General features: G+C 38.2%; 1 protein-coding gene across 4 annotated transcripts in view; it reads left to right on the top strand.

Moving 5' to 3' along the window:
• GART (phosphoribosylglycinamide formyltransferase, phosphoribosylglycinamide synthetase, phosphoribosylaminoimidazole synthetase) overlaps positions 1–24,377 on the top strand; it is a 36,935-nt gene extending 12,558 nt beyond the window's left edge. For all 4 annotated transcript variants that reach the window (XM_072356095.1, XM_072356087.1, XM_072356104.1 and 1 more), the window contains 19 exons: positions 203–377; positions 1,034–1,145; positions 2,281–2,349; positions 3,855–3,980; positions 4,844–4,931; positions 5,293–5,378; positions 5,962–6,130; positions 6,661–6,892; positions 8,792–8,886; positions 10,052–10,161; positions 10,564–10,762; positions 14,226–14,474; positions 14,828–14,980; positions 16,309–16,512; positions 16,809–16,940; positions 17,539–17,669; positions 19,066–19,207; positions 22,096–22,211; positions 23,544–24,377. In XM_072356095.1, coding sequence (XP_072212196.1) covers positions 203–377; positions 1,034–1,145; positions 2,281–2,349; positions 3,855–3,980; positions 4,844–4,931; positions 5,293–5,378; positions 5,962–6,130; positions 6,661–6,892; positions 8,792–8,886; positions 10,052–10,161; positions 10,564–10,762; positions 14,226–14,474; positions 14,828–14,980; positions 16,309–16,512; positions 16,809–16,940; positions 17,539–17,669; positions 19,066–19,207; positions 22,096–22,211; positions 23,544–23,726 — 2,771 coding nt within the window. In that variant the 3' untranslated portion in view covers positions 23,727–24,377. The remainder of the gene's footprint in view (positions 1–202; positions 378–1,033; positions 1,146–2,280; positions 2,350–3,854; positions 3,981–4,843; positions 4,932–5,292; positions 5,379–5,961; positions 6,131–6,660; positions 6,893–8,791; positions 8,887–10,051; positions 10,162–10,563; positions 10,763–14,225; positions 14,475–14,827; positions 14,981–16,308; positions 16,513–16,808; positions 16,941–17,538; positions 17,670–19,065; positions 19,208–22,095; positions 22,212–23,543) is intronic.
• Positions 24,378–24,584: the final 207 nt, after the last annotated feature.

The following is a 24,584-nucleotide window of genomic DNA, read 5'->3' as shown; positions in this document are numbered from 1 at the left end:
AAATACTGCAAGGCTATTTGATCTTGGTTAGTGTGAAAAATACATGTGAGGCCCATTTTGTAAGACAGATTCAGGGAAAATATAAATATGGCTTATAGCTCCTGCATACTTACTCTAACAAACTAATATGTCTGTAGATTTGAACTATATGACTTACAGATCATCTGGTGATTCAAACAAAATTCTGTGCTGTTGGTTTTAGGAATTGTTGATGACTTGACAGCAGCTGGAGTAAGATGCTTTGGTCCCACGGCAAAGGCAGCTCAGCTGGAGTCCAGTAAGAGCTTTACCAAATCCTTCTTGGATCGTCACGGAATCCCAACTGCAAGGTGGAAATCTTTTACTGATCCAAAAGCAGCATGTAGCTTCATTAACAGGTAAAATTCTTTGTAGTAGAATTTTTTCTTTTCTCAGCAGTGTACAGTGTGCCAGCTATCCAAAACAAATTATTACCAATTTATTAATACTTTTAGCAGTGATAGAATATCTACAGAGGTTTTAAAGGATAGTCTGTCTATCACACTTGAGTAATAATGTAATGGTTCCTTATCTATTGATCTCTTAATGAAAATTAAAGGTTCAGTCCATGGGCAAATATGGTAGAAGTATTTATTTTTTTCACACTGCCAACTATGGAAATCCATCTGAAAGTCTGAAAGGCATAGTATGTTCTATATTTTTTGTGCTTGCCTCCATGAGTATAAATTCTGCTTGTGGTCTTACTCAGCAAATACTGATCTACTTATCAGAGAACCAGCTGACCCAGCATTGCTACAATATTAAATTATTCAATGAACAGCAACCTTTGAGAATCGTAGTGAAATTCAGTGGTAAACAAGGAAGCAGAAATCCTCAGGACAGCATAAAAAGAGAATTCTGGATTTTATTTGTCAGTTGCTCAGTAACACAAAATTATTACTATAATACTGACGAGTATTTTGTTTTTGCAAGCATCAACATGTTCAGAATGCTTAAAATATATATTTGGAATATAGAGTGTTTACTGTTCAATCTCTCTTCTCTGTCTTTAAAGTGCAAACTTCCCTGCTTTGGTTGTAAAAGCTAGTGGCCTGGCGGCTGGCAAAGGAGTAATTGTGGCATCAAGCAAAGAAGAAGCCTGTAAAGCTGTTAATGAAATCATGCAGGTGAGCAGAAATGTCCAAGCACTGATTAGAAGAGTTCTCACAAAAAAAGTTAACTATGTCAAAATCTCAAGGGATGCTTTTTCTATTATTATTCTTTCTATGTAATAGGAATTTAGCTAGTAGAAGTAAAATATTTTACCCATTATTTGGACAGCTATGGAGCTGTCATGTATTGCTTGAGGCAGAGTATTCTTTCTAGGCATAGAACATGTAGACTAAGATAAAATGGCTCTTACTGAAAATCTGCACTTATTTCAGTATGGATTGCTTTTAATCTCTCCACATCCATGGAGTCTCTGTTACAGTGAAGCAGGTGCTACTGTGCTCTTAACGTTAACAACGTGATTAAGCTGTATCTTGACATGCAACATCAGCTTTAAAACTCCTGATACACAGCAGTTACACGTGTAGTAAAACTCCTGTGGAATTATTTCAATTTAAGCTTATGTTTCGTTCGGATGTTTAACAGATAAGTTAGCATCAACATTGGAAGAGAACCAAAATGAAGCAGCTCCATCCGAACAGTCAGGAACACACAGGTCAGGTCCTCAGCTGGTATCTGCAGCTTACTATCTTACAATTCAGTGGTGCAATGCTGATTTATATGAGATGTTATCCAAAACACTTGTATTTCAAGGGCCAGAATATACAGTCTGCAGTCACAGTTTGTTGTGGGTTTATGGTTTTTGGACAAATCTTAACCTGTGGTCCCCTTGTTCTGTCTTGAACAAAAAATCCTTCTTGTGTTAGTCTTATAAATGTACAAAGTTATGTTGTCATTGCACTGTCATTGTTGTTCTTATAAAGTAAAAGGTCAGATTAGGTTACGGACTTGACAGTCACTGCCATAACCCTCAGTACTGTGGTTCAGCAGGTAAAGCAAGAGGAATTACTGAGAAAGTTGTACCTATCACCTGCAGCTTGCAAATATTCAAGCTAACAACTACATTTATTAAAAGATATAGAAGAGAGGAAGGATTTTACCGTTGCTGCTGAGATATCCAAGACGGTGATTGGATTAATAGTCTCAACTGTGCTGCATCTTTCTTGCTATGTTAGTTCTCTTGTTGCATTTTGACTGTTATAAATAAAATGACTGAAATGCAGGGCTGAAGAGATTGATCTTTTAATGCAGGATAAGACTTTTGGCACAGCTGGGGAAACTGTTGTTGTTGAAGAACTCCTTGAGGGAGAAGAAGTTTCTGTAAGTATGCATTCACTGTAGCACTTAGATTGTACATGTTTTGAGTTAGTTAGAAAACACCAGGCAAGTACCTACAGCAGGGACTTAAAGGATTTTATACGTTAAAAACAGTTACCTGCTTATAAATACCATTTTATTAATTCAAGTCAGGAGTACTAAGAACCAAACTTCCTGCGGACTGCTAAAATATTTCAAATTATGAATAACAAATAGCTCCAGCAGTAATCTGCTGTTACCACAAGGGGAAAAATGGAGAATGCACTTCTGTGTTATGACTTCTCTGGCAACAATGGCAGTGTAGGATGTTCCTTCCTTTCCTTCTTCCTACACCTTCACTCCTGTTTGCCTTTGACTCAGTTATAGTACTTACTTCTTTGTAGGGCTATCACCTGAAGACCTTTTATCAAGGAAATCAATAGAGACTTGCATATTTTCTGTGGTCTGGTTTAAGCCCCTCCCGTATGAGTTGATATAAGTAACTGAGGTGAAGTGAGAGCAAGAGAAGAAGGGAGTGATTGGAAAAATGAAAACCTTTTTAATCAGCTTTGCTAATTATGGGAACATACTGAACTGTATCTTGAAGGATCAGTAAACTCCTTTGGTGCACAGGAACAAGCAACTCGAGACAGGTGCAGGCAGGACACTCTTTAATCAGTTTCAATGCCAGAAATACTGCAATGTGGAAGTGTGCCCAGGGTTGAAGGGCCTGTAACCAAAGGCTGCTGAATGTTTTGACATCAGTGATTTATTTTGCAGGCGTAGAGAGAACATTTCATTCATTTAAACATGATTCCATTTCTTAATTTAATAAATAAATCTTATTTAATTAGTGGAGCGTAAAGGGAAAAAAAAGAATTAGCTAGGTTTTGAGGTTGCTTGGGAACTTGACACTGGCATTGCACAAAGTAGAACAGCCAAATACCATCTCAGGTTCCTGAGCCTTGAAGCTGCAGTTGACTTACACTAGATGTTGTGAACTTTGATCTTGGAGGTGGTGGCATTTGTAAAGTGATCATCTCTAACTGTTAACAGTCATTGCATAATCTGGTTTCCTGCTTGATATGAAAAAATTAGATTTGCAGACATTTGTCATCTTTATTCGTTCTTGGTTGGTTTGACCTTGTGAGGGACTAAAGGGTTATCCAGATCTCCATTCTCTGTTGAAAAATGTGTTGTCCTTAGGATACTTGCAGATTTACTGCGATGTAACACAGTCATGTACACATGCAATTTAAATTCTTTTTCCTAAGATGACTGATCACAATAAAGAAAAAAATACTACTTACTTTGCCTGTCAAAATAATTAACCTTCCACAAATGACTAGTTTTCCCAAGCAAAAGAGGAATGTGTTCAGATTACTGTAGCTTGTTTTATTTGGGAGCCAGAATTTGTACTCTTAATTATGCGTTTTTGCAACAGCAAAAATATTTTTTTTTTCTCTCTTTTGCTCTGTATGAAATGTTAGTCATATGCTTGGAATTTAATTATTCTCCCTGTTTTCCAGTGCTTATGTTTCACTGATGGTGTGACAATTGCTCCCATGCCCCCAGCCCAAGACCACAAGAGGTTAAAGGATGGAGATGAAGGCCCTAACACTGGAGGGATGGGAGCTTATTCACCAGCCCCTCAGGTAAAAGTTTAATAACATGATGTCTTGCTGAAACCATGCTAGAGCTCTAGTACTGAAAGTGATCTGGATTTTCAGTTCCACTCTGGCAAACAGAACAACGGAGAATTCATTTTTCTATGGAGGATGTTATTTCTACCAAAAAACCTTAAATAATCAAGATGGAAGTTTTATTTCTGAAACCTCATATTTTGATTTGTTATTTTTTTCAGCTGGATCTGATAACCTTGAAGGTCCTTTCCAACCTAAACGATTGTATGATACTAAGTGTTATGAAATACTCATCATTAGAACTAAGGGCTTAAGCCACATTTTTTGTTTTTGTCAAGATAAGCTAATGATGAATTCTTGCTGTAGCTCATAGTAGTTTGCTTTCTGTTCTGAAAGTAGTCTGTTTCAAAAGGATTTACTTTGCTTTCTGTTGACCTATGTAATGGCCTTTTATTTTTCTCTTTGGATTTCAAAAATTGACAGTTTTGTTCCTTTAAAAAGCTGTTAATTTTATCCAACAAAATATGATAAATCACCACTGTGCTTTCCATACATAATTTGTCCTTGGGGAGGCCTCATCTGAATGCCAGTATGACTTCGCAAATGTTTTGTTCCTGTGAAGCCAGTGGTCTGGTTACACATGTAGATTTAAGCATGGAAATATGACTGAAAAAGATCCAGCCTGTTGTATTAATGCTGTAGTATGTAGTCTGCCGAGAAAAGGAAAAAATACTAGCTTTCTCTTCTTTGAAGCATTTGTTGGAGTGAGCAACAGACTGTCCAAGTGTTCTCCTTGGCTCTTCAAAATGCTAGCCATAACTGTGGGAATCATATGCTCTCTTTTTATAAACACTTATCTAATCCTGTTTTATTAGATTTCTAAAGATTTACTGCTCAAAATAAGAGAAACTGTTCTTCAGAAGGCTGTTGATGGCATGAGGAAAGAAGGTGTCCCCTATCTTGGTACGTATGAAATTGTTGGTTTTTGAATCATAAATGGAAAGAAAGCTTTTTTACTTTGTCCTCTTTGTAGGTCTGACTCACAGTACAAGTTAGGGAAGATGGCTTTGATTTATTTGGAAATGGGGTTTAGCATCAGTGACTTGGAGTTCATTGAAAACAGTCAATACCTGTTCCTTAACAGTGGATAGATGTTAAATGAAGTAGAGCAGAAGGAACAGCAGTTAAAGTGTTAACATTCTAGCTTCAAATGCGCATTGACTGTTTTCCTGTTTAACACTATGATGAATAGATTCAAAACAAATGACCTGTAGAGTTGGTCATATCATTTTTATGCTTTTTTTTTTTTTTTTTTAAATTCTAGGAGTGCTTTATGCTGGGTTAATGCTTACTAAAGATGGTCCTAAAGTTCTTGAGTTTAACTGCAGATTTGGTGACCCAGAATGTCAGGTAAGTGATTTTGTAGATAGAGTTTATCATTATGGGAGGAGAAATGTCTGATACTGTCTGCCATTATTCTTTACTAACTTTCAGGTTAATAATTAACTAATTGCTCTGGGATTTAAAATATTTGTTGATTCAAGATAGGAAGTCTGTTATTAAATTGTTTCATTCCAAATTTTAGCAGGTTATACTCAAACATGGATGTTACAAGGGTGAGCTGGAGTGAAACTCAGTACTTCCATATATTTTTCAGAATTTAATGCTCTTTTACTTATTTTTTTTCCCCATCTTCACTGAAAAAGTGAACGTGTTCTTTCCCTCTTGACAGGTGGAATAAAACTCTGTTTCCATTCTTCAGAGCACAGTAGGGTTCTTTGGCCTCTACCTTTCCCTTTCCATATATAGCTGTTCTTTTATCCATATAAATCATCTCTGAGGAGAAGTCTTTTTAAAGGTACATAGATTATGCATAAGATGTATATAGGTGTGAAAATGTGGTATATGAAAGCTCATTTTTACAGTCACAGTAATATTTTAGAAAGCTCTATGTAGAAAATGAAAAAAAAAATTGCTAATCTGTGTTTTGTAGGTAATTCTTCCACTGTTGAAAAGTGATTTATACGAAGTTATGCAAGCAGTTATCAATAAAAAGTTGGCTAGTTCCATGCCAGTCTGGTCTGAAGACAGTGCAGCTGTGACTGTGGTCATGGCTAGTGAAGGGTATCCAGGAACATATCCGAAGGGTTTGGAAATAACAGGTAAATACAGCAAGAGAAACTGCAGAAGTTTCATTACTCTCCCACCCTCTCTCCAGTCTCTTTTACCCAGATTCATAGAAATTTAAGATCTTGTGGTTACAGGTCAACTGAATTTTCATACATTAAAGACTGTTAGTAATGCACCCAGAGTGTTTTAAAATCTCCACACTGTATTGTTAAGTTTTGTAGCATTTCTTTAATGTGTGTTACAGTGAAGTGCTTCTGGGCCTATCTTATATAATATTGATGCTGTTACATTTTGTGGTCTCTGTAAGTATAAAATCCATCTGGAGTTCAATGCAGATGTTTCAGCTAAATACCTTTCTGTGTCTCTGATCATAAAAGCAACAGACTCATCTCTCCACAAAATGTAGTTTTAAAAGATGTACTTGTACTCCTTAGAATGTTTACGCTGAATTTGATTGTTTCTAGACAGTGTAATTGTTGAGTATTTAACAGAGAAATGTTCTAATGATCTTCTTTATTTATTTATTTTTTCCTGGATTTATTTTGTTAAACAACAATCACAGGACTTTTTAAGGCTAAAGAACTAGGAGTGGAGGTGTTCCACGCAGGCACAGCCCTGAAGGATGGCAAAGTGGTGACTAATGGAGGAAGAGTCCTTACAGTAACTGCTATTAAAGAAGATCTAATGACAGCACTGCAAGAAGCCAACAAGGGAGTAGCAGCCATAAACTTCAAGGGTTCCATTTATAGGAAGGACATTGGTTATCGGGCTATAGCTTTCCTGAGTCAATCCAGGTAGATATCTGAAATACTTGAAATGGAAACAACTGCTATAAAAGGGATTTAAAAATATCACTATTTTGCATTAATAAATAGATGTTGATAATGTGTAACTCTAGACTTTAACTGGCATCTTCGTGGGCAGTCTGAGCAAGACCAGCCAGTATAGAAACAGGCTTTTTGATAGCTCTTGGATCCACGTTCTTATTTTCCCAAGTCTGAGTTAAGCTACATTGACAAGCACAAGTAATTAATCTGTGTTCTGTCTGCTTCTGGAAAACAGAACTTCTGTGCCTTACACTCTCAACCATGGCTTTTGCTCAGTTGTTCAAACATATGATGTTAATATCATGAAAAATATACGTGAACAAAGTTAAAGCTATTTTGTCAAGTCATTTTTAGAGTCTTTAAGAGCAGTTAGTTATGGTATATACATTACAACAGTTTACTAAAAATCTGGGTAGAATTTATCACTCTTAGTACTATTCCTTCTTATTTCAAGTTATTTGGTTTAACAGACTAAAGAGAGTATTTTTTTTTAAAGCAGTGTGTCCTGCTGTGTCTCTGGTGCTACTGAGAATTTTTTGCAAGATTTTATACTCATTTTTAGCTAATGTAAGGCATATCTAATAGCTTAAAACATAGCTTTAGATAATTGACTATGTTGTAGCCTATGAAGCATGCTGGTAAGTTTTGAATTTTTGCTAACAGTGTATACTGATTAGTTTATTGTAAAATTATATTCAATAAACTTACTACATGAACAAGGGTGTTCCTATCTTGTCTTCCTTTTCAAGCACTGTGCATTTCTTGACAAATTTGTGTGAAAATAGGTAATTTGTCTTTGTATTGTCCTTGTGTGAGAGGAGAATACTTCAACAAATTGTTCTCTAAAGCACTGAGCTCATGGGCCAGAGCCACAAAGATTCTTGGCTGGAGTGCTTCCATGCCAATGATCCCTACCTTATGCGAGAGTATCCTTGGAGCTGCCTGCTGTCAGTGCTTGTTTCACTGCACTCGAGTCTGCAACATCGTTTTCTCTCCTAAAATTGGAAGAACGGGCCATGATGGTTGGCTCTGTGAGGTTGGGGACGCCCCAGACCTTGGCAGCTTGGCAGGATTAAGTCCTATGCATTTCCCTCTGTGAAAATATACAGAAGATTTAAGATATTTAAGAAATATCTCAGAAAACTGCTTGTAATTATTTTCTTCTTGCAAATTTTTTATCAGTGATATGATGTGTGTGTAGGTGCCTTTGTATTTTTTTAGGTAACACAGATGTTTGGTTTATAGCAGTTGCTTTTGCTGCAGCTGTAGCTGAAAGTAATTAATAGCATCATCTCCAAAATGAAAAGGTCCTGCTGTGAATATGGGAACAAACAAGCTACATGCAGCCATTTGTACTATGCATGTAAAAAGAAAAGAGGTGCAGATGTTTTTGTGAAGGTGTTACTCAAGGTGATGAGGAGAGGCAGCTTTAAGCCACAGTTGTAAAACCAGAAGTGTCACAGAGATTTATTTGATACTTTGGTTTAGAGAAGCTAACTTGACCTTGATCTTATATGGTTCTGCCCTACGAAATCAGGTCCACTTATGTCATTGCTGAGGGATTTTATTTTATTATTTTGTCTAATACTCACTATCTTCAGGCATATGTGATGTCAAGATCCAAGTAGAAAAAGATTAACCTTTGAGTAACCTTTGAGTCACTGAGTCTACATGGAATATCTGATTAAAGTTACTGTAAAAGTAGGAAAAGAATGGCACTTGAGAAACTTCACTGATGGCAGGGTAGAATTCTGAATGGCTAATCTCCTTGGTGAAACAATGATACAAGTACATAAATATTGTTTTAAAATACATGTATTTACATTTAGTAATCAGTTGTTGAAACATTTTTTAACAATTTTTCAGAGGCCTGACTTACAAAAACAGTGGGGTAGACATCGCAGCAGGGAATATTTTGGTTCAGAAAATTAAACCTCTAGCAGCAGCCACATCAAGATCAGGTAAGAGCTGGACCTTTATTTCTATTTCAGTTGGTTCACAGTAATGAGGCTTACCACCTTGATCCAAATATTTATGTATTCTGTGTAGGTCTAGATTACACTAGTGGTAAGTAACCTAACACCTGTGATTTCTTCAAAATGTAGTTCCTTAAGATTACAGATTTTCTTGCCAAATGACTCTAAAATGTATCTTCCAAATGTCGTATGTATTAAGGCCATTAAAAATATGATTAATTACTCAAAAAAGGCAAAAGCAAGCAAAAAAATCCTACTTTGATTGTATGGATTATCCATTCGTGCTTAGATAGCTATACAATTTTTGTAGATAAATGTTTACAAAGAAATACAAGTGGTACAAGATGTTGAATTCTTCACCAATACTTTCTATTTCTTGAGATAGGTATGTTGTGTATCTTTTGCATATATAAAACAGAACCAGCCTGTCTTTTTCTGTGATATCAGGCACATCTTGATCTGTCAAGTCCTTGTAATTCTTACGATAAAATTAAAATATCTATCATTTATGAAATATCCCTTTTAGTTCACGTTATATGAGACCTTCAAATAATTTCAACTGTATGTTGAGAGGAAATGATACAGAGATACACACTAGTAGAAGCAGTCATCTGTTAGCATTAATAGTATTTTTCACTCATATTTGTTTCACTCTTAGAATTTAACCAAGTTCAGTTTTAAGATTACCATAGTTACCCTATCATAACCAGTCTTAGGATCAGAGATTCTGAAAGTACCATAGATATTAATAACAAAGGGAGGGGGGATTTCCACTGGAAAATATTTAGTACTCATTCTGTCCTATACAGCAGTAGGCCATTCTGTCCTATACAGCAGTAGGCTTAGAGCTGTTACAACAATTCCATATCTGTATTTCAGAAGAATACTAAATGCAGCAGTCACTGTCATCATTGAATGTTCAATCACAAAGTTTTCTCTTTTTAGCTTTAGATAATGTTGAAAAACCAAAGCAAACTTGAGAGGATTAGGAGATTCTGCATCTTTATGAAGATGCTGCAAAATGTCAGAGAAAAGTTTTGTGGCGACAAAGTCACGTCGAGAGACTTCATTGAGAATTTGCTGGTGTGTTAGAGATCCTAAAGAAATCAGTGAAGTTTACTATTTTCTGTCTTTTTTTTTTGGCTTGCAGGCTGCAATGCAGAACTTGGAGGATTTGCTGGCCTCTTTGATTTGAAAGCAGCTGGTTACAAAGATCCTATCTTGGTATCTGGAACTGATGGTGTTGGCACAAAGCTCAAGGTAATGTGAAAATTGACATACAGAATGGAAATTGCTTGATCACACAGCTGTCTGTCTTTTACCACAAAAGATCAGTTGTGTTTAAAAATACCTATTTGTATTTCTGAAAAGGGAATGAATAATTGAATTGCCTTCTTCATGCAAAATAATTTGCTGTACATTTTGGCATGTAAATAGCCGTCCTCAAGAAAAAGCTTAATGTAGCTCATTTTTATTTTATGTATATAGCCAGTGTACCATTTTACTGAGGTAGAATCTCCATCCTTGAGAAGATTACTCACAGAGAAAACTTTTAATTATATAGTTGCTATAGCATTGACACAAACTGTGATGAAACACATGCTTTGCTTGTGTTTGAGTTTCTGAAATGTAACCAACAGGTTCTCTCACTGTGTTTTGCAGATTGCACAAGTGTGTAAGAAACATGACACTATAGGTCAAGACCTGGTTGCTATGTGTGTCAATGACATCCTGGCTCAAGGAGCAGAGCCCCTCTTCTTCCTTGACTATTTTGCCTGTGGTAAACTTGATGTGGAAGTGGCCCAGGGTGTCATTGCAGGAATAGCTGAAGCGTGCCAAAAGGCAGGATGTGCTCTTTTAGGTATGGACACACTTTTTCTTTGAAGGGAGTGAAAAATTGTATGCAATTTCTTTGTAATTGGTTTTAATGTGCTTGTTTTCCTAGTCTACTAAAGAATCTTAGAGCTCAGGAAAGAAAGGTCATGTCCTTGTTTTCTGCCTACTGAGAGAAGACAGTACTTTACAAATGTTGCCATTTGCTCAGGAAGTTGCATATACATGTTCTTATTCATATATCTTCATTTAAATTTGCAACTATCACAACTACCAAGAAAACTAACAATTCATGTATTTTAATTCTTTGTATTTTTCAAATGAGTTTGAAAACACACCAAATAGGCTTGGTTTTTTTTTTATCGTTTATCCTAGAGGAAATTCTAGAGTTTTCCTCTAGAAACAAGATTTGTGTGTGTTACTATGCATATATGTCTCACTGCATGTGTACATAATATCCTTTGAACCTCTTGGCTGATTTTAAACAAGTTTGACAGGAAAAGCAGAGCTCTCACTGTCGATATATTCTCACAGGATCATGTAACTGGAAAGCCAGAGAATGTCCTTATAAATGCAGGAAAAATGTGAGTTGCAGCTCACTTCTTAAGACACAGAAGTTAACCACAAAAGAGAAAAACAAAACAAAAAATTAAAGCATATTCCAAGTTGTTAAGACTCAAATTTACGTATTTTCCTTGTAGTCCCTATAATACAAGCATGTAATACATTTTACTAACAAATGATGTATATGTATTGTGGTACACAGTTATCTAGTAATCCATGGAAAATAATACAAAATGTAACTTCATAAATCCTAAGAAATACATATTAAAAACTGCTTAACTCAATAAAAATATTTCTAGGTCAGTCAAAAATATAAGACTTTGTATAAGTCTTTCATTTATGAAAGGAATATAGCACAGGGGTAGGTTTCAGAGCAATGGAACCCAGAAAGTTGTTTCCTCATATAAGGCTATTGCTTTCTTGTTTTTTTTTCTGTTTTATAAAAATATTCTTTGGAGAGTTCCCAAACCTTTTCAGAAAGGCTTTCGATTTGAGAATAAAAGGGACTGTTCAATTATCTTACTTTATGTACAACCTGATAATTGGTACTTTGTCCATTTTTGATTCCTTTAAGAAAGCTGGTGATAAAAGTAGCTTCTAAAGGAGTATGTCTTGTTTTGATGGACTTTACAAGCTTAGAAGAAGGAGCTATTTATGTTCTGTTGTTTGTTTTTTTCTGCATGAAGTGTTTGCTAGTTTTATGTTTTGTCTTAAAATGTTCTCTCAGGTTATCGAATATCATCAAACCATTCATATTTCAGCTTAAGTACATGCTAGGTGAAATCTTGCTATGAAACCATTTACTGAAATTTCAAGATTTTATTTCCAATTGGAAGACTTCAAAACTGCAAAGGGCTCTAAAAGTTTGTAAATTAGCACCAGAAAACAGTATCTCAATTTTGTAAATGGGTTAGTAAGTATCTTTTTTTGTGCTGATATTGAAGGAAATCAGAACTCATAAATAAAACAACCACGATTTACTCCCCACATTTATGATGCTGTCAGAACGGAGGGTACAAAGAGGAAGCAGTAAGTGTGTATCTAATGCAGAAATGCCTTTCTGTAGCCTGAATCTTAGAGTCACAGAATCATTAAGGTTGGAGAAGGTCTCTAAGGTGACCTAGCCTAACCGTCAGCCACCCCACCATGCCCACTGCCCACATCCCTCAGTGCCACATCCACACAGCTCTTGAACACCTCCAGGGACAGTCCCTAGGCAGCCTGTTGCAATACCTCATCACTGTTTTAGGAAAGAAATTTATTCTAATACCCAACCTGAACTTCCTCTGTCACAGCTTGAGACCATTCCCACTCGTCCTGTCTCTCTTACCTGAGAGGACAGGCCAACCCTACTTCTCTATAGTCTCCTTTCAGGTAGTTGTGGAGGGCAATGAGGTCTCCCCTGAGCTTCCTCTTCTACAGAATCATTAAAATAAATTTTAGTTTGGGCTCTGACTTAAGGCATTTGTGTCACTGTGCATGCACGTAGCATGTAGATCTGTCTTTGTACAGAATCAGCTCATCAGTGAAGTGGTGAGTCTTGTTGATAGCATATTCCTGAATTCTTTCTATGTATATCTGCAATAGCTGAATACTCTGCTCAAATACCTTAAGCTCTTACTAGTGAGGTACTGAAGGACATAACTTATATGCTCAGTTTCACACAGATGTTATTAGATGGCATTTCTAAACAATGCGTCTAAGCAAATTACACTTCTTTGTGTGAAATTCGATTTTAAAGTTGGTTACAGCAGTGTAATGTAAAAATGTGGAACAGTTTCAGGGAATCAAGCATTGAGCAGCAGACAAGCACTGAGCAGGAGGGCTCTGGAGCAATTTGTAACCCTTTCAGAGATGCGTTTTTGAAATAGAAGAATGGATGAAATGTAGCAAACAAACAAACAAAAAACCAGTACTGGTCAATATGTTAGGCAGATGTCATAATATAATGGCAACTTAATCATTTTCAAGCTCTTTTCTTGCTGATATCAGGACTGGTGAAGGAGTTTGAAGGATAATAACGATATGGCTTTGAGTTCTTCCCTGGAATGATGGAATAGTATGAAGATGGCTGTTCAGAAAACTTCAGAGAGCAGTAAATGCTCCTTTCCTGCATTAAACACAGTGATTTGCTCTCTCTAGACTGAATGAGACATGACAGGCAGAGCACAGGTCTTCAACAGCAAAGACTGTCAGCTTATACCTGAAGGGCACTAAGGGAACCAATGCTGGTGTGTGTATTGTGAGGATGCTGTTTGAATGGTGTTACTCATTTCCACGCAAGCCTAGAAAATTACCTTTTCAAACTGCATTCTGAATGACATCATCCAGACAAAACATGGTTTTCAAAACAAAACAAAATGATGTCCTAATAATGGAAATCTAAGATAATAGCCTGGATTACTGTTTCAGCTGCATGGATGGGTAGAAAGCCCATCTTTTAGAGGTTTCTTCTAAAACAGTTCATAAACCTTAGTTGTGCAGAACTGAGGCAACAGTGGTGCCCAGGTTGTAGGAATGACTGGAAATCAGAATATTATGTATAAAATCCATATGGTGGCAAGTAAAACTAATAGAAATATCATGCTCTTGGAGTTTTGAATTTCATGTATCCTGTAAGTCTTTAATGAAGAATATTAAGTCTGGAAGAATTTGGAAGCTCTAAATATATGCTATGATTTTATACACGGCAATCTGATACTTGTTGTCAGAGAGAAGGAGGAAATGTTCTTTCACAATTTACTATTGCTTGCTCAATTGAAGGGCCTGTGACAAAGGTGTGTCTTAATTACTTCTAATGTTTGTTTATCTAACTAAAAAAAATCATTTTATTAATGCCTTAAGGGTTTAAAACATTGAAAAACTGCATGCGCGCTGGTTTCAATAGTTTTCCAAAAGTCCCTTCACCTTTTATTTGGTTCTCACAGGAGGAGAAACTGCCGAAATGCCAGGCATGTATCCACCCGGCGAGTACGACCTGGCTGGCTTTGCTGTTGGTGCAGTAGAGAGAGGGCAAATGCTACCCCAGTTAGAGAGAATCGCTGATGGAGATGTGGTTATTGGAGTCGCTTCCTCTGGTGTTCACAGCAATGGGTACAGCCTTGTAAGGAGGATTGTTGAAAAGTCATCTCTGGATTTCTCTTCTCGAGTTGGCATCTCTGGTGATCAGACATTAGGTACTATTTCTCATGTGGTTTCTTCACTTGAACTTCTGAACAGAAAAATGCACACAGTTGTCTTGTCTGTATCTTAGCTTTTGTAACTTTTTTAAGGTACTAAGAAAATTACTCCGTTCTCAAGCATGTTCTCATCTTTCTGTTTCCTGTAATCATGTATGCAGGAAAGAAATTAAGGGAGGGAGGGAGCTAAATAGGTAATTGTATGCTGAATGATAGGCATTGTTTTTCTCTGTAATTCAGTGCTTGCTTCTATCCAGCAAATTAGTATTTTGTTATTTCCCCAATTTCATATTGAGTAACATTTCTTTTCAGCATTGTAATTGTCTTCATTCATCTTCTTTGATCAACAGGAGACCTGTTGTTAACCCCAACTAAGATCTACAGTAAGACTCTGCTGCCTGTCCTTCGCTCAGGCCACGTGAAAGCTTATGCACACATCACTGGGGGAGGCTTGCTGGAAAACATTCCCAGAGTTCTCCCAGACTCCTTTGGTGTCGTTTTAGGTGAGACAGAAAGAAAAGCTGAGAAACGTCTGTATGTTAATATGTGTAGATGTGGAAGCAACTCAAAGTGAACTGTCATCATTTGCAAAAACCTGCAATATTTCTTGTAGTCATATGACATTAGTGACATTATTGATGGGCATTCAGATATGGTTACCGGCTGGAGTAGATCTCCTGAAATGCAGTGGACTTCAATTAATCCTCATCACAATTTCATCAGATACTCTAGAAATATTATTTCACTTTTTACAGGGAAGTGAATTATGGAAAGGTAAACAACTTAATATAATATATAACAACTTAATATAATATATGCGGTGTTCAGTTGGGTTGCAACTATCATAGAGTTCTGAATTCTACAACTGTATATATATCATGCTTCCATTACTTTCATTACATGCTTCCGTTACTAAGTGTAAGGTGACAGGAAACAAACTTACTGTCTTTGGAGTTCCATTAGAGAGGTTAGTCCAGAAGTATTTCTTGTGATGCTGTGTATCACCCTTACCTTGTTGGAACTGGGAGAATTGTGGGTTTTGTGACAGTTTTTAAGGATATTGATCTTGTACAATAGTTTCTCCAGAAGAATCATAGAATCATAGAATTACCCAGGTTGGAAAAGACCTTGAAGATCAAGTCCAACCGCAGCCTAACCAGTACCATAACTCTAAAAACCCTCCACTAAATCATATCCCTGAGTACCACATCGAAATGGCTCTTAAACACATCCAGGGATGGCAATTCAGCCACCTCCCTGGGGAGCCCATTCCAGTACCTAACCACCCTTTCTGTAAAGAAGTTCTTCCTAATATCCAACCTAAACTTGCCCTGGTGCAACTTGAGGCCATTTCCCCTCATCCTGTAACATGTCACTAGTGAGAAGAGACCTGCCCCACTCTCACTGTAAGAACCTTTCAGGTACTGGAAGAGGGCAATAAGGTCTCCCCTCAGCCTCCTTTTCCTCAGACTAAACAGCCCCAGCTTCCTTAGCCTCTACTCGTAGGAGGAGTTATCAACTTCAGGAGGAGGATTTTCCAAAGGCTGCTTTTATAGCCCATTTTGGATTTTTCATTAATAGTTTGAAATGCAGTGATATGATTAGTTTTCTCTGAGTGAAACTTTATTTCTATTCCCTAGTCACGTTAAGTAAGGAAAGGAAGAAACTGGCTGTTTCTCTGCATGGAAATTGATTTCAGTCACACTAATGCTGCTGTGAGACTTAGTCTGTGCTTTCCATCCAGATTTTGCCTCTCAGTATTCTAATAATTTTAGTATTTATGCATAGGTGGTGCCTTCCACTCTTCATTTGTATATTCAATTTTCTTCAGATGCTCTTAGCTGGAAGATTCCTGAAATCTTCTGTTGGCTCCATAAAGAAGGCAATCTCTCTGAGGAGGAGATGGCTCGGACATTTAATTGTGGGATCGGTGCAGTTTTGGTCGTTCAGAAGGAGCTGGCTCAGCAGGTGCTCAAGGATGTGCAGAAACACGAGGCAGCCTGGCTGATTGGGAAAGTTGTCCCTCTACAAAAAGGTTACCAACTTTTTATTTTCCTTGATAAAAAACTAATTACTTTGCTGATGCTTCTCCACGCTGTTCAGCTGACAAACTCTTAATTGGCACCTCCATGGCTTTTGTGCAGAGGGTATTAAATTGTCGGTCCTAGTGTCTTAGTCTGTAGAACATGTGCTTAGCAATGTCAAATGTCACCAGAACTATAAATAAATATGGAGAAGTAAAGCAGTGTCACTGTTGACTTTTCATGGATATTTTCCTCCTCTCTGTGTTTCTGCTTTTATTTACTTTCTTTTTTCCTTCTATGTCTTCAGGCTCTGCCCATGTTAAAGTCCATAACTTGCTTCAAGCCTTGCAAGCAAATAGGTCACTGTCTGTGCACAGCCATATCCAAGGCAAAATCCAAACAAACAAAGTGAAGGTTGCTGTCCTTATCTCTGGAACAGGTGAGAGTTTACATTATTTACTAGACTATTGAAAAAGAACTTCATCTCAGAATCAAAATCTCTTGACCTCTGTGAAAGTCTGCATTGTGGCTTTGACAGCTTTCTAACAAGGCTTTCGGTGCTCAGCAACAGGCAGAATAGATTTTGCCCTCAGCTTAATTTCAATCAGAAGCAAAATGATCTTTACCCTCTGCAGCAAACTAACTATAAATTGCGTGTATTAATTTTAGCTACAAATTGTCTCCAGGCTCATGCAGCTATTATTTTCTGCTTTTGGGACAGCAGCGTTATGTTACAAACAGATCAGTTCCCTCTTTCCCCATAGTCACTTCCAGAGTTTCCAGTATTCCCACTTGTTAAGAAGTAAACCATCAGAACAATTTCAGCAACTACAGTTTACATAGCTAATTGCTAGTAAAAGCCCTATAGACTGCACATATCAGACTTAGTTTCCAGTAATGTCAAAATAAGAGATTACTTTAACGCTGGTGGTTTTTGGACTGAGTCTCACCCACATTGCTACTTACTTAAAACCCATTGTTAGCTATATTTATTCTCCGGGAACAGCTTGATATTCATGACTTATTTTCTCACTCAGGCACAAACCTGGAAGCCCTCATAAACAGCACAAAGAAGCCCACCAGTTTTGCAGAAATAGTTCTTGTTGTTTCTAACAAAGCTGGCGTGGAGGGGCTAAGGAAGGCTGAAAGAGCTGGTATTCCTACAAGGGTAAGCATTTCTCATCTTTTTAAAATGAACCTTCATTAGCTCTGACTACATCAGAAAAGTACTGTGAAGTAATGATGAAAAAAAGTCTTAGTGTTTTGTTGCTGTTGTTCTGTCAGGATCTTTGTGCCCCTGGGCAAACTACCTAACATGGGAGCAAATTACTTCCTGTTCTCCCTTTCAGACATGGTACTATTAATGCTGAAGGGATTGGGAAATAGTTATTGTGTTAAACCAGCGCAGAACTTTTACAGTTTAAACTTTACCATTCATTTAAGTCCATTTGCACTAAAGTAGCAGGGTATTTTATCTGAGCTTATATTTAAAGTAACATGTTTAAGAAGCGTATGAATGAAGTAAGAGAAGTCAAATTTAATGAGACCTCCCATTGTTTCCCTGGGCATTGCTTCAGGCTTTTCAGGATTCATTCAAAGCAAACTGTGATTCCCTTTGTGTCACTGGATCCATCGCTGCGCTGCTTTGCCCTTTGTGTAGCCATTTGCATTACAGATAGGAAATGCCACTGTTCTCACTTAGGAGCATTTTACAGTCACTTTTCACCAGTAACTAGAGATGATACGGAAGATTAGGCCCCAGTGCACGCTTTCATCTTGGTGGGCTGTCTTAGTGATTAAGATGAATGACAGTACAGAGGCACAGAGTTGTACTTGCTTTGCCAGGGGTTACCTAGTTTTGTCACTGTAGAGTTCAGCCCAGCCTTGAGCTAGGCTCTATTCCTAGTGCCCTCTGCCACCTTTTCAGCTAGTTAGTTCTGGTTTTTCAAGACTACTTTCTGATACTTAAATGTGCCAACATGGTAAATATTGTAGGAATTAACAGGTAGTTTTATTTAAAAGGCTACAAAGGTAGGAAGTTAAGTAGCACCGCCTTATTCCTGTTGAAATTAGGAAGTCTGCATTAGATGGGAAATAAATAATTCAATGATGCCAACCTTCTGCAGTAAGAGCTTTTTAAATACTCGTGACTGGCCTTTCTTTCAAGGTTTTGTGATACAATTTGAGGAATATTACTTATCATGTTTTAAGGTAAAATCATTCTTAGACTTTAGATTATCCTAATGACCTGCATTTGTATTTTAATTGTATCCAAATGCTGGGGTCTACAGCTGTGGGCCTAATGAGATAAAGCTCAGCTTACTGATTATTACTCTGTGTTTATAGGAGTTAAGACTGGTTATTTATCTGTTAGCTGTACACATTTTTGAAGTGCTCTTCTTGCTGTGTATATGCATCTAACTGTAGCCATGTGGAGATTTACTGGTTGTTGGGTTGTTTTTTTTTTTGCTAATTAGTCCAGAGTACCATCCCATCCCATTTGTATGGCTTTTATATTAAATTAACTCGATGCCCATGTTTCATCCTTTTTTGGATTATCACAGGTTATTGACCATAAACTGTACGGAGGTCGCACTGAATTTGACAGTGCAGTTGACAGAGTCCTTGAAGAATTCTCAGTGGAGCTGATCTGCCTTGCTGGATTTATGCGAATACTGTCAGGTCCTTTTGTCAAGAAATGGGAAGGTAAGTGCCGCATAATTGTGTGATGCATTTTAAGAAAAGAAAAAAGGGGGGGTGGGAAAAAAAACACTTTTATAAATTATATTCAGGAAAAAGGAAAAGTATAGAAAAGAGACCACATTAATTCTGAGTTTGCATGAAAGGAGACTTTTCACGTTTGGTAAGGAAAGTGGTGACTGAGAGAAAGTCCCTTCCTCTTATCATTTCACAGAAGCTTGAGGAAGCCACCTTCTAATGGTGCTCTTTGATTTATTGGAAAATGTTGTAAAGGAAGGCTTTTAGCCTCTACAGACATGAGGTATGGGCCACGTTGTTGCCCAAGCAGCAAGTGTTGATTGTGGAGACTGTTCAGTCAAGAAGAAATCCTTCCTCTCCCAGATGAACTTTGCCTGCAGGCTGAACTGCAGAGCAATATGTAGCTCCCATTAACATCTCAGAGTCTTTTGGTCAGACATCCCAGGAGCTGTGTGAATCTCTGGGTGTCTCTTGTTCATCAGAGGTGTTTGGTGTTTCCGTTCTGGTCTTTTATTTATTTATTTTTTTAATTGGACTAGATATTAGGAAGAAATTCTTTACTGTGAGGGTGGTGAGACACTGGAACAGGCTGCCCAGAGAGGCTGTGAGTATTACCTCCCCAGAGGCATTCAAGGCCAGTCTGGATGGGGCTTTGAGCAACCTGGTCTAGAGGGAGGTGTCCCTGCCTATAGCAACGAGGTGATCTTAAAGGTTCCTTCCAACCCAAACCATTCTATAGTTCTGTCATCTTGTACAATCTTGCGCTTCTTTGTTAAGGGCTGATAATGCCTCTGCCTCCTCCAGTTGTTAGGTTCCTTATCTCTTTCAGTTTCATGCAGGGAGTTCTGAATCTCACAGAAGCAGCTACTTCTCTCACTATTTGCTGTACTTCAAACTTAGTCATGGTTACTTAAGCACGTTTACACTGGTTGCTGGCTGGTCACGCTGTACCCTGCCGCTCTCTGGGCCACCTCTGTTGTTCAGTGGTGATGGTTGTTTTCTTCTGGGTGTGTCTGTGACACCTACCTTTTACACCTGAACTACTTTTCAAACCTCTCATTAAGAACAGTAGAGAAAAACAGGCTATTTGTGTTATGCTAAAGCTGCCAACTAGCTTAAGTTGGATTAATTGGTTTTGTTTCTCTCTATTATGGAGTCCAGAAGACCAGGATGCAGGAGTCTTGTGTTCTAGACAGCTGCTGTTGCTAGTCTGATTTTTGTTGCTGCTTACCTAAAAGCTGTTACTTTCCCTTCTCTGTTACAAGGACGTAGAGCATAAAGTTAGTTGCAAAACTCCTCTTCTTGCTTAATGATCCTGAAATGTTAATTGTGAATCCTAACAGAAAAGATAGATAAAAAGAAGTAAAGAAACATAAAGCCACTTTCTTTTAGAGCAGTTCACAGAATCATAGAATCATTGTGGTTGGAAAAGACCTCTAAGATCACCTAGTTTCAACCCTCAGCCCATCCCCACCATGCCCACTAGTTGCTGATGTAAGTAAGGAGAAACTGGGGAAACTCCAAAAGAAGTGCTGAGGGTTATTTTTGTCTCAGAGTCCTCAGTACTTGTTTTGCTCACGATGCGAGTGCTTGTGCTCTTTTGCTCAAGATGCTGATGACTAAAAAGTGTTTTTTTGTTTGTTTTTGAGATACAAAAGATGTTTGAGATATTGTTACAGATCAGTTAACACATTTGCCTCGTAAATTTTGCAAGTCAAAATCTGCACGAGTCCCTGCAGAAAGCAGGTTCTGTATTGCGCTACCAGCAGTGGCCTTCATTACAAAACCACTTGCCTCTATTTCAGTACACTGCTGCCTCCGCCAGCATATGTCAGCTCAGCCTTACTGCTTGGCATTTAGGGTGCTGTTCAGTGAATCCTGATGACATACAGTAAGCCTGAGCAGGAGGCATGTGGAGATAGCGTGGGCGTAGCGTACAGTGATATAAATAGTGCTGATGGTCATTTTTTTAATCTTGCAAGGGTTTGTACTGAATCTGAGCTAAGAACCAGCACTGCTTAGCACCTTTTGATTTCTCTCCAGTCCAGAGCTGGCAGGACAGTTGTCACAGACATATTAAAAGCAGACAGGGAAACTGTGCCAGAAGCAAGAAGGTATTCTGATGGTTTAATGATGACATTGCTCTAAGTGAGACCCTAAGGGTAGGGATAGCTACTGCCCTTCACTGTACAGCCACGCAGGAGCTAATGCATATGCTTTCTCGTTTAAGGAAAATGTAGAGTACAAGCTTCCCAGGGTTCTAACCACAGTCCCACCTGATTGAGCATTAAAGGTTACATTATCCATTTCAGGATCTCCCAGCCAACTTTGCGTCTGGAAAGTAGTAGTGGTAGACAGGTGCTTTTCAGAAGGGCAGAGCGAAGGACTCCTCTGTGAGCAGCTGCTGTCTTTCATTAAGCCAAAACAGATGGGGAGGAGAGGTCTGAGTGAAAGAATTTTTGCCTTGTCACAGGACTCTGTTCTGTTTGAAGCTACACCAAATTTCTTTGGGGTATTGAGTTTGTAAGAAGGGACTGTGCTTGTGATGGAAGAAGGAGGAAAAGAGCATAAGGAGACAAAAGACAACCAAGGGAAAGAAAAGATATATGTATATTGATGATTAGTCACTGCAGAACTATGCTTTAGCTGTGGAGTTCATTATAACTTCTGTCTTTGACTTTCTGAAATAGCAACACGTTCTGAAATGCTTTGAGTTGGTTGTCTGGTAGTAATATCAATAAATAAGTGCAAAAGATACTTAATGCATCAAAAGATCTTTTTCACAGATGTGTATTGTTCCTCTGTTGATTACTGATGCTTAGAACACTGATAAGTCCAAATGCTAAAAGGCAAGGACTTCACTTATTCTTTTCTAGGAAAAATATTGAACATCCACCCATCCCTCCTGCCTTCTTTTAAGGGAGCAAATGCCCACAAATTGGTGCTGGAAGCTGGAGTCCGAGTAACAGGCTGTACTGTGCACTTTGTGGCTGTAAGTATTTCCTTCCTGCACCCCTCATCATTGACGGGTCTTAAGATTTTCACCTTGGAGCTTGTGTGGGAATCCCTTACAGTATCCTGTTTGACTGCCTTTTCTCCTTCATTCATTCATAACGTTATCAGGCAACGCAGTGCTTTAGTTTGCAGTCCCTGTAAAAGGAACTGGAATTGAATAGTCTATACAGGAGTTAAGCTTTACTTCAGTTAACTTCTTCCTTAAGTATCTCATTGCTTCCAGTTCAGCTGTTAAAGTAGCTGTAATAGTTTGTATCATGTCTTGACTAACCCTGAAATGTTCATTAGAGAACAGTCCCAACTCTGTATATTTTATCATACAACCTTCCTTATTTGTTGCCTTCAAGAAGATAAAAAAAAATGAAAACAAAAACGTTGGAAATGGCACAAGAAGTTTAGATTTGTTAAGAAGTAATCCTGTGTTTGTGGAAATAGAAGAACTTAATGTTAGAATCACAGAATGGTTCGGGCTGGTAGGGACCTCAAAGCCCACAGTGCGCCAACCCCTGCTGTGGTGCAGGGCTGCCCCCCGCCAGCGCAGGCTGCCCAGGGCCCCATCCAACCTGGCCTTGAGCACTTCCAGCTCTTTCTGCTTGTCTCCTATAAAAGGAGGATTCAAATGCCAGAGATCTCTCAGCATGGAAGATGTACTTTGTATCAGTTCAGGGAGATTTTTTCCATCTTGTTTGGTAATCAGAATTGACAGTAACTATTTTCCAGTCTTCAGCTGCATACTTCAGATTATCAGCCTTTTTTTCCACTGTTTCTGGAATCTGTTTTCATGACTTTGGCTTTCCCTTGGAAAAAGAAAAAAAACAAAACTGTTTTTCTCTCTTTTTCTAGTTAGAAGAATTGCATTCCTTTCTCCATAACATGACTGCTTTTTCTCTGTGTGGCCATGAGAAGCCACAAACAAACAGCCAAGCTCTGCCTTGTTAACGTGCAAAAGAGAGATGTGCCAGTGCTATGGTCTTGCTCTATACCAGAGCTGGCTAATTCACTTTTCTGAATTGTAATGTCACCGTTTGGTCCAAGCTAGTCTGTCATGTCCTCAGTTAATGCAGCTTTTGTTTTCTGTAGCAAAAATGTTACTCACTTCTCCTTTTTCTTTGCAACGTATGCTTCTGTCAGTTCCTCACAGGCCTGTGTGTCAGTATCTTCTCTACACGCCTCACATTAGCCTCATTTCATGTTTCCTGTAATAAAGTAATGACAAACAGATCTCTGCAGCAGCTGGATTCCAGTAATTATTACACACCCGTGCCCCTCAACTTCCAACCGCACAACCTTCTGGTTATTGCTTTTACAGGAGGAGGTGGACGCTGGAGCAATCATTTTCCAAGAGGCAGTTCCAGTGAAGATTGGTGACACAGTGGAGAGCCTATCCGAGCGGGTGAAGGAGGCTGAACACCGGGCTTTCCCTGCTGCCCTGCAGCTTGTCGCCAGTGGGGCCGTGCAGGTGGGCGAAGCCGGCAAGATCTGCTGGAAGTAGAACCTTGGATGTGGCAGCTGAGATGCGTCCATTAATCAAAACGGAGGTCACAGTTGAAAAATACACACGCTGTATTCACAAAGCGGCCCAGATTCTGTCCATATCCACTGACTTCAAATACTGAACCTGCTCTCAGTCTGATACAAATAGAATTAAACTTCTGCTGACCATTTGCCGTCAGGGATTCCCCCATCAATCCATATGTGAATTCTTCTCAGAGATCTGCTCAGAGCCGAAATAGCAGAGCCTGCTTTGGCCTGAGCAGAAAGGGAATTACAAAACTGCATTCTCTGCTTGTGAGACATTCTTTAAAGCTTCTGCTGAAGTTAAGTGCCTGTATTCTGGGAATGGTATTTTCACTTAAAACAACACCGATGCAAACCCAGGAAATGTTATTATCTGAAAACAATAAGGTCTTTTTCACAGTTCAATTATTGTGAAAAAGCACTCAGTTTTCTTTTAAATTTTTAGTATAGCTGTGAAAATGTTTTAATTTTTTTTACTAAAACTATCAGTTTTCTTCCATATAAACCAGAAGCATCTGCTTGAAGCTCCTTGTCTGTGTTTTAGAACTACTCTCAGAAAAAAAAAAAGTTTCTATTCTGTGTCCTAATCTCTGGTTGCATTTGAAATAAAGGTCTAATAAATGTTAACAATTTGGATATATCAGTATTTTTCCTTGGAATTCCCTCCCAAGGGTATAAACTGAAGAAGGGATTTATGAAGCAGAATCTGTCTTCATCTGCCATGCCGCAACCGTAAATCAGTTTCAGAGATTACAGACGTGCAAGGATTGAGGTGAAATTCCAGAGTGTGGTGACCTTGCGGTTGCCATGGCTGGATGGTCTGTGATAAAGA

This window comes from Excalfactoria chinensis, chromosome 1 (genome assembly GCF_039878825.1).
Source record: "Excalfactoria chinensis isolate bCotChi1 chromosome 1, bCotChi1.hap2, whole genome shotgun sequence".
In the NCBI taxonomy this organism is placed as follows: domain Eukaryota; kingdom Metazoa; phylum Chordata; class Aves; order Galliformes; family Phasianidae; genus Excalfactoria; species Excalfactoria chinensis.
This window is presented reverse-complemented; position numbering and strand designations above follow the sequence as displayed.